At 33.9% G+C, this 9,864-nt stretch overlaps 1 protein-coding gene across 4 annotated transcripts in view; it reads left to right on the top strand.

The window, feature by feature from the left end:
• Positions 1-9,864, top strand: part of LOC144965482 (testis-expressed protein 10 homolog) — a 52,497-nt gene that overhangs the window by 5,889 nt on the left and 36,744 nt on the right. For all 4 annotated transcript variants that reach the window (XM_078900863.1, XM_078900864.1, XM_078900865.1 and 1 more), the window contains 4 exons: positions 1,714-1,913; positions 3,635-3,838; positions 5,409-5,765; positions 6,503-6,678. In XM_078900863.1, coding sequence (XP_078756989.1) covers positions 1,728-1,913; positions 3,635-3,838; positions 5,409-5,765; positions 6,503-6,678 — 923 coding nt within the window. In that variant the 5' untranslated portion in view covers positions 1,714-1,727. The remainder of the gene's footprint in view (positions 1-1,713; positions 1,914-3,634; positions 3,839-5,408; positions 5,766-6,502; positions 6,679-9,864) is intronic.

Below are 9,864 nucleotides of genomic sequence, written 5' to 3'. Positions count from 1 at the left end.
ATCTCCTCCCTCCTCCGAGACCCAAACAATATATAGTCAGTGCTGATGGTTTACGTGGAAATTCTTAATTTTTGTATCAGAAGAGGAATTTTCTCCTTTTAAAAAATTACATTTCCCGACATCAAATGTTTTGACAGTGACTTGATATGTGATTGATAGGTACAGTTTTCCAACATCCAGAAGTTAGCTAGAGTATCAATGATAGTTTATCATCTCAATTGCTCTAAAAGTGGGGGTTAGTGCAGTAAAAATAGGGTTTAAAGGCAGTCATCCAAAATTCTCCTCCTTTTCTTCTTTTTTTCACCATCGGCAAAAGTGGGGTCCTTGACCAAGATACTATAATGCTACTTCTAATAGGTTGGTAGTAGTATTGTGTGCTGTAGACTTCTCTCTCTATTTAATTTTGGCCGTGAGTGAGTGTATGTGTGTGGGGGGAGTGGTCTGTTTAGACTAAATCCATCCATTTATTGTTTTGCTCCGAGACTGACAGGGCCTGGTCCTCTTGTTTGCTTGTAAATTATTTGACCCCTTTTCAGTCTCCAAAATACACAATCTCCATGAATCCATGTAAAAAGTGATGGTGGATATTATTTCCAAATTTGTCGAGCCAAGTGCCTGCACCTTCAAAGGAGCCTTTGGTATGGGTTTCAGTCTCAATTACAATACCAAGGATCAAAATGACATCGCAATGGACAGTGAGACTGAGAGGTACTTGAAAGAAAAGAACTTCTCAAAACAAAAGACAACCACCTTTGCCATTGTCATCTCACAATAAAAGACTTTATTACTTTACCCAGTTTGAAATTTGCCCCATCAGGGCAATTATTTTGTTGAAGATTGAAGTTGTTGCCCAATTATTAGGGTATCTAGTATCAGTCAATTGCCTGGTTAAACCAGCTTTCATTCCATTGGTTGCCTCCTTAGATGTTCTTAAGACCCAACTTATTCTCATTCAGTTCATGATCCTAGGACGCATAATCAGAGAATCTGATATACCATTTGAAATCTGGGCAGAGCAAGCAAATGATCATGATACAGAATGGCTTGCATGCTCTTCTTAAACCCTTTAATGGTGCCCCATTCTTATACAAGCTGTGAGCATGTTTAATTTGCATGTTAGGAATATAAAAAAGCGGCTGTAATCATTGTTAATGAAATACAATCCCAACTACCCATCATCTCCATTCATTTAAAATGCCTCGGTTTTGAAAGGATCATGCACGTGAGTCATAGATGCTGCTGTTATGTAGGACTAATTCAAAAATGGGTAGCCAGGCAGTGTAATTGTAAAATGTCAAAGGGGATTAAGGCCACCCTTCCCTTGATGTTAGCTTGACATATCATATTTATTCTGCTGTGGTCTCCCTGGTGGATTAAGTTATGGTTTTAGTTGGGTTTTTTTTTTTTTTTTTTCAGATTCCAGTGAAAATAAGCATTTTTCGAAGAAATTAAGCAAAAACGGGGTAAAATTTCGTAGAAAATAGACAAAAAAAAAATTTTGAAAGTCGGACATGGTTGGTAAGTCTGTGTTATTAGTTATATTTATTTTTGTACATTACTTTTTACATTCCACAGCTTCCAGCAGCTTTTGTTCATTTAGAGAACAACTACTAAGTTTTTCTAGTGTGGCATAATCATTTTAAAATAGAAATGTTCATTTACACGTCGCCTATCTTGTCCTTCCTAATTTTAATTATGGGTTGTTTCTTACAGTTTCAGTTTAAAGGATGGCAAAATCAAAGAAAAAGAAGAATGCTGATTTTCAAAAGGTCAAGCTAAAAGTAGGGAAAAAACTGTCAAAAGGTGACAATGTAACAAATCTGAGTTTCAAGACACGCCAGATACATTTGACTCAGAGTATAAGAACTGGTGATACTGTTCAGCCTGTGACAAAGAAAAACCTCTCTATCCAGGTATGTTTTTATTATTCACAATGGCTAAATTTTTCTTGTTATGGCAGACAGCATTTAATCTTTTCTGAAAATGTGATCATTTTTTTGAGGAGGAAAATTTGTATCCTTAGTAAGCCCCATCGCAAACTCCTCTTCTTATAGTTTTGAAAATTTGCAAAGAATGTCAATTTAATTTTAAAAAGCGATTGTCAGCAAAGGATTTTTTAATTCGAACTACCCCCCCCCCCCCCCCCCCTCCTCCCCAATAAAAAAAAATACTCACCAAGAGCCTGCAATAAAATTAATTGGAGTGAATGATATTCAGGTACTCTATTCACTTAAAATACCCATTAAGTTGGGTTCATTTGCATAAATTACATTCCAATAAAGCATTGGCTTGATGATGAGAAGCAGGTAAAACAATGGAAAAGGTTTTTTTTCAGCATAGATTGGTATATATTTTATTAAATATAAAACAGTGGTCTCTGTTTATATGCACATTCCTGAGCAATAAGACAGAGTGTGCTTATAAGCCGGACTGAACTTATAAGTGGATTCTTTTTTCATTTTAAATCAATGTCCGTAAGATCTAATTCTTCTCCTCTGAGTTTCTATAAATCAGTGCACCTGGCGCCTGATGCTGTCAGTGGCCCATTTATAAGTCATTAAATATGTTTTAAAAATTTAGATAAGGGCAATGTTTTCTCTCACACAATATGAAATGACAACATACATAAGTTTCGGACGAGGGATTATAAAGCTTGTGATTCATTGCTATGTCTTTATAGGCTCCTTTAAGTGAGTTCTACTTCTCATCACTGGTCTGATGTATTCTCACTAATTTAGTTAAATATAAAGTCTAATGGTTTGAACTCTTCTTTAATTATGGCTGTTGGTTTCTTCTCATCTCCCTCCTCTTCTTCCTCCTACTTTTGCCTCTCTTTTTCCATTCTTCTTCTTCTTCTACTTCTTCTTCTTCTTCTTCTTCTTCTTCTTCTTCTTCTTCTTCTTCTTCTTCTTCTTCTTCTTCTTCTTCTTCTTCTTCTTCTTCTTCTTCTTCTTCTTCTTCTTTTTCTTCTTCTTCTTATTCTTCTTCTTATTCTTCTTATTCTTCTTCTTCTTCTTCTTCTTCTTCTTCTTCTTCTTCTTCTTCTTCTTCTTCTTCTTCTTCTTCTTCTTCTTCTTCTTCAAGAAAGAAAAATACAAGGAAAAAATCAGTCTTCCTCGATTGGGGATCGAACCTCAGACCTTCTGATTACCGGCCTGATTTTTTTGGTGATGGTTTTTTTCCTATAATTTTCTTTTTTGCTTTGTTTTTTTTACCTTTCATGCATACTTGTTTAGATCTTTACCAATGGAATGAGTATGTTTCATGCAAGAGAATTAATAGAATAGGTTGGTGTGTTTAACATCTGCAGATCATTTCATCAGTTTCACAAAACCAAATTTAATGACTTGATATTGATGTCTTTATTTCAACTTTTTAAAAATTGATCAGAAAATTGAACTTGAATCTGGATGAGTGTGCTTATGAAGGGATAAATTTATGTTGTAAACATTCTGTTTCACGCCTCGAGCATGCTTGAAACCAAAGTGCTTATAAATGGAAACTACTATATATTTTATTAAATATTGCATTTGAATTATTTTTACCTACTTCTAGGTAAGCTTCTTCTTATACTAGACTTTCTTTTTTGATTTCCAATAAATGTATTTTTAAAAAAAAAATAATATCATTTCAGGATTTATTACGACAATGTGATCATCACAGTGTTGGAGCAAGGGTGGGCGCAGTCAGTGGTATTAAAGAATTAATGTTAAATAATTTCGATGAGTTTTTGGTTCCTTCCCATGTCCACGGCTATGGTGCTATAATAAAAAAGCTGAGCTCAATGCTGATAGACAATGAATCAGATGTCCGTCATGCTGTCATCAATCTTCTCAAGGTGAGAATCTTTTTGGGTAAGGGTGCTATTAAACTCATTTTTAAAAAATAAAAAAATTTGGCCCAGGTTGTGGGAGCATGAAAAAACAATTCCTTTAATGCAGCATGAATAAGTAAGAAGGGAGAATCTGCTGGAATATGGATTTTTTCCCCTTGCATTTCACATTTGAGGTGACTTATTATTTAATTTTGGATGAAGATTGTATATCATGTGATTTTTACGGGCAGCATGGCTCAGCGGTTAGGTCTTTACTTCGTATCTGAAAGGTACCGAGTTCGAATACCTGCTGCGTTGTGTGGCCTTGAGCAAGTCACTTTGCCTTAGCTCAGTTTGCGATGTTGCATTGTGGCTAATGCCTGGGATATTCTAGTCGTCCCTTGGAATAGACCCTAAAGAAAAATTTTCACTATGGGATGAATAAAGGGAATTTTATTTATTATTACCCCATTTCTTTATTTTTTTGCGACAAAGTCAATTTTGAGGAGTTCAACTCTAAGATGAAAACACCAGTTATGGAATTATAAAGGTTTATTCTAAAGTTTTATCAAGTGATGGTTGACGGAAAAAAAAATCTTTGAAAATCATCAATCTTTATATAATGATTTTTGTGATAGAAAATATCGATTTTACATTTTTCTTGTGTGCCTGTCTACCATTCATATTGTCAAACTTGAGCTCACAGCCGCTTGCAATATTGACCAGTTTTCATGGTGGATTGTTGTTTCTATCTCTATTTTGTTGCTCTATAAGGCACTCTGAATGCATCTGCAGACTCTTATTTCGAGTACAAAAAAGCTCCCATGAGTTGTATGGTGGCCAAATAATGAATCTCATTAGCTAAATAGACTTTCTTTTATGACACTTCAATGATTGTGGCAAGTGCCATTGATTTCTTTATGCAAACAAAGCATTTCTTTACTTATTCCATAGATGATCTCTCGCTGTATTTAAATATCAAAGGGTTCATCATGTCCTTTGACCAGCATACCAAGATGACTGAGCAAAAATGGACAAAAATATATGAGAAGATAAAAAACTAAGTATTTTATCAACAAGTGATCTTGGCTGTAATCAAGCAACCAACGACTGCCCATTGTTGTGTCTGGTCAAAAGAGACACAACAAAAGGCCAGTTGTATATTGTGTCCACCAGTAAGCTAGAAAGCAACAATATAGCCTACTCAATTGCTATCTGTTTTCCTGTCCTCTTTTTGCTCTCAGAATGACAATCTGGTTAATTTACCTTACAATTTCTTTTCTCAATTGAACTTATGTTTCCTTGTCTCTCAGGAACATTGGTGGATAAAATATGAGACTGTTGTATATGATATAGATTTTGTTATTTTTGAATAAATACTGCTTTCAAACAAAAAAAAGTAATTTTGATTTTTAATCTGGAAAATAGATTAATGTCAGTTTTTTAAAGGTTTTTTTTTAATACTTCCAAAATGATTATCCAAAATATTTTTTGTGAATGTGACATATTTTAAAGGAGATCCAGAGTGGGTCAGAGGCCATAGAATATAATCGCCATTACTTTTGTCTGATTGTGTTAAATCCTTTATTTTCAGTTGATGTTCAACAAACTGAGACAGGGCAGCCAGCATGCAAGTGCCAATAGTTTGATGAGCGGTGCTCTGTTCACTCACATCCATGCTTTCTTGTGCTGTGCTATGACACACATCTATGAAGATGTACGGATGGATGCCCTTGTCTTGTTTGATGCTTTGTTAGAGGCCTTTCCACATGCCATGGTCCAACAGACAGGGGATTTAATGAAGAATTTAATCAGTATGATTTCAGCGCCAATAACTATTGGATCCAAAGGAAGCTCAGTCACCCAGCGTCTGAGTATGAACCCTGAAAGTAAATTGCCTGTCATGAAGTTCAGAGCTCGTGTTTTATTGAGGATAAAACTAACATTACAGGTAATTACCCTACTGTCACAGATTAAAATAAAAAAAAAGAGCTCTTTTCAAAACATCTGTTGTGTAATAGATAGTTTTTATCCTCCTTTGACGTTAATGGATGTTGACCAGAGTTAACTTCTGCTTTAGGCACCCTGGTTATAGGCTCTTGTGAGCTTTCAACATACAATTAACCCATCCTTTTGGAGCTGTAAAACTCAAAAGATTTCACACTTTGTAATACAACATTGTCTTTGTTGAAAAATGCACATAAACACATACAATTATACATCATGAGAAAAAAAAAATTCTAAATGCTTGAGATCTCGGATTTTAAAAATATATCATTGATTTCTGTGGTATAAGTGTATTTGTTAATTTCTTTAAGAGGTTAGCTATGATATGATATGTTCCATTAAACATATAAACTTCATGCCCTGAGTACATATATTTATTTTTCTTTATTTTTCTGATGCTTATGGTCTGATGCTTATGGTCAACAAGTCTGTGATGAAAAATGTTTCCTTCAAGTAGTTACTTGACCATTTGTTTTTGCTCATTTATTGGTGTGTTCTTATATTGTCCGTGCATCAATTTATCTTTTCTTTTGTTTGTATTAACTATTATATATTTATATCTGCTTATATGGCTGTATTTAAAGATCGTTTGACCTATGTAATTCTCAATTATAATATTATGGTCATTCAAAATATAGTGTTTTTTTAATTTATTTTATTTTTTTAAAACTGGAATTCCAGGTTGCCTTGTTAGATGTCACAGATGCAGAAACAAGCTGTACCAAAAGTACCATGAACTCAAATGGAACTGTGTGGAATGTGTATTTTGACAAGATCTCTGAGGGATCCAAACAGAATACTCTAGTACTTTCTCAAGATCAAATGAATAAATTTTCTAGGATATTAAAAGGAACTTCGTAAGTATTATAATCTTTTAAGAAAATTATTCCTTTAAAAAAACCCAAAAAAACCCCCAAAAAACGTGAGCTTTTATAAAGCACGATATTCACTAAACATGTTCAAGGTGCATTTTTAAAATGAATATATAATTTTTAAAAATTGTGTACAGCTACAGAATCGACAATCTAACTTTGATTGAAACAAAAGCTTTTCACAAAGTTACATACTTAATCAAACTACTTTTCTGTTGCCACTCTTGAGATTGATGCATTTTTGTCATTGATCTATGTGAGAATAGATGCTCTTCTCTAAGAATTCTCCATTAAGACTTAAAATCATGTTTTCAACTCTTGGATTAAGTCTTCGTCTTCGTCAAATCTTTTGGTGGCTAACTGTATTTTGAGAGATCAAAAGCGATGTTTGCCAGAAAGGGCCAGATCAGGACTTTGGGGAGAATGAGGCAAAACCTCCAACTGATACTTTTGAATCCACTCTTTGGTCATGTTTGATGAATGGGGGATCATCATGTCTCTAAACTACTGTCCATGGAGTCACGTGAGTCTCTTGATTGCACTCTGGGTATTAGAATTCTTGACAGACCGACCACAATTTGTCTCCCTCATGGATGATGAGAACAACAAAGTTGAATCCTCTACCCTTATCACCAATACTGGAGCACCCCCCAAGGAACTGTTCTTGCTCCAACACATTTTGTGATATACACAAATGACTGCATAAGCGGCACAAATAATGTAAATATTGTAGGGGATGCCGATGATACCGCCATTCAGGCTTTGATAAGAACCAGGGATGATGTGTTGAATTAATATAGTGAAATTGAAAGATTTATTGAATGGTGTGATAATAGCTGTATAGAACTTAATGTAAAGAAAACAAAGAAATGATATTTGATTTTAGGAAAGATGGTAACATACATGAAAATGTGATTATTAAAAACGAAAATGTGGAGAGGGTAAAGGAGTATAAATATCTCGGTAAAATTGTCAATGAAAGATTAGACTGGACAACTCATTTCGTGCAAAGTACTAAATAAGATGAAGACAATATTATTCATTATGAGGAGACTGTACTCTATCAAAGCAATTTTATCTTTGCTTTATAAATCTTGTATTGTAAGTTTCTTTTGTTTCTGTGTTTCTGGGTGGAAATTGTAAACAATGTTAAGTAATAAAAATAAATAGAATAATAAAGCATGCTAATCGAAAGTTATTGAGATGATGGATGCAACAATTTTGAAGATTTTCACATAGATATTGCTACTGTTAAGATTAACAAAATTCAAAGAGTCCAACCCTCTGTACAATGAAATTAAAATAAGCCAGAGGAGTAACAGACTAATACACATGAAAACCAAAAGACAAAGATATTTTAAATCATTTTTACCATCAGCAATACGAAACTTTGGGATGATTTTTATTACATGAAATTTGAAAAATACTATATTCGCTCTAAAATCTATTTATTTATGCATGTTTACATGGTGCTATACTAACATTATTTATTATTTATTTATACATTCAAATGCCATGCTTTAGTATTACTTTTTATCAACCTGTGTTAGCCATGTGCAGTCCTTCCCAATCTATTTTCAAAATTCTATTTACATTACAAATCCATTATTACAAATCTATTCTACTTTCATGTCCAATTTTTATAGCTTTGCTTGTTTGTACCTGCTGTATATTTTAGTTTGTGTTCAGAACATTGTTTCCATCAACTTTCAGGCAGATGGCTGCATTTTGAACTTTTTGACCGGAGGTGATAATAAATGTCTCCATATCATTGAGTCCCCATTTATTTCAGATGTTATATGATGAACCTACATCTCATCACCCGTGATTAAACATGCGAAAAAGTTTCTGTTCCTTTCACTAAATTCACCATCTGGCTCATCTCTGTCATCTCCACCCATGCATTGTTCCCAAAGTGTTTGGGACGCCTGCATATGCTTCTTTTTGTGCTCTTCTATCAGTCAGTTGTTTAGGGACCCATTGAGCTTGCAATATCCCATCTGGATAATGATATTTTGAACACAAGCTAATGTTATCTCTGGTTAGATAATTTGTCTATCCTCCTGGATGTGCATCAGCTCATCCCATTTGGCTTCTGTCGTCGAGGGTTGTGGCCTACCTGAATGCTGATCGTCTTCCAAGTTTGAACAGACTTCTCTGAAATAAAATTGCACCATTGGTTTGTTTTCTTTTATCTTATCACATCATTACCATAAACAGTCACTAATTCAAAGTGAATATCAGATAGGTTGCTCCTTTCTGCACTCAAAAATTGAATAAAGCTCAAACGTACATCTTTGACCATTGTAGAGAACAATGATAGCCATGATGTTTGTCGTCTCGGATTTGTGAGCATTTTCACATTATTTTTTATACAACCCTCATATTTGAAGATTAACATGATTCTTTACATAACATAACATAACATAACATATGGTATAGGGCAAAATAGGATAAGATCCCTTGAATGCCCTTAATATTAATAGTAATGCCATAAATCTATTGATTAAAGATTACAATAATGATACACGTAAAGATAGTATTTCAACTTAAATGTACTCATGTGGTGTACAAACATATATCTTTAACCGTGACATGCAAAGCACACACACACACACACATACACACGCGTATAGAAGATAACCATAATAATATAATAATGCATAATATATACATACAAGATTGAAAGCCATGTCAACAGCAGTGGAAACATGTATTATTCGTCATATATAAATCTCCCATCATATAATTCCCTGTCTACTAACACCTTGAAATAATCCATAGATTTTGCATTCTTTGTTTCAAATTTCAAACTGTTCCATTTCTGAACAATACAAATACCGAACCAGTTTTGTCTTATGTTTGTTTTGCATCTAGAGACAAAAATCTTAAACTTGTCCCCTCTAGTAAAAGTAATATTAGAATATGAAAAAAAATCAGAAAAGTCTATCCTATCCATACCATGTACCAATCTATAAACCTGAATTAAATCCCCACGAATTCTTCTATATTTCAAACTGGGTAAGTCAAGAAATTCTAACCTTTCCTTATAAGATAAATACTGTATTGTATAAATTTTTTTGGTAGCTCTCCTCTGTACACTTTCAATACTAATAGATTGTCTTTTATATAATGGGCTCCAGATGCAATTTCCGTATTCTAGAATTGGTC

This window comes from Berghia stephanieae, chromosome 2 (assembly GCF_034508935.2).
Source record: "Berghia stephanieae isolate SIO BIC M18660-M18661 chromosome 2, UCSD_Bste_1.3, whole genome shotgun sequence".
Classification (NCBI taxonomy): Eukaryota; Metazoa; Mollusca; class Gastropoda; order Nudibranchia; family Aeolidiidae; genus Berghia; species Berghia stephanieae.
The sequence above is the reverse complement of the archived record's forward strand: the minus strand, read 5'-3'. Positions and strand labels throughout refer to the sequence as shown.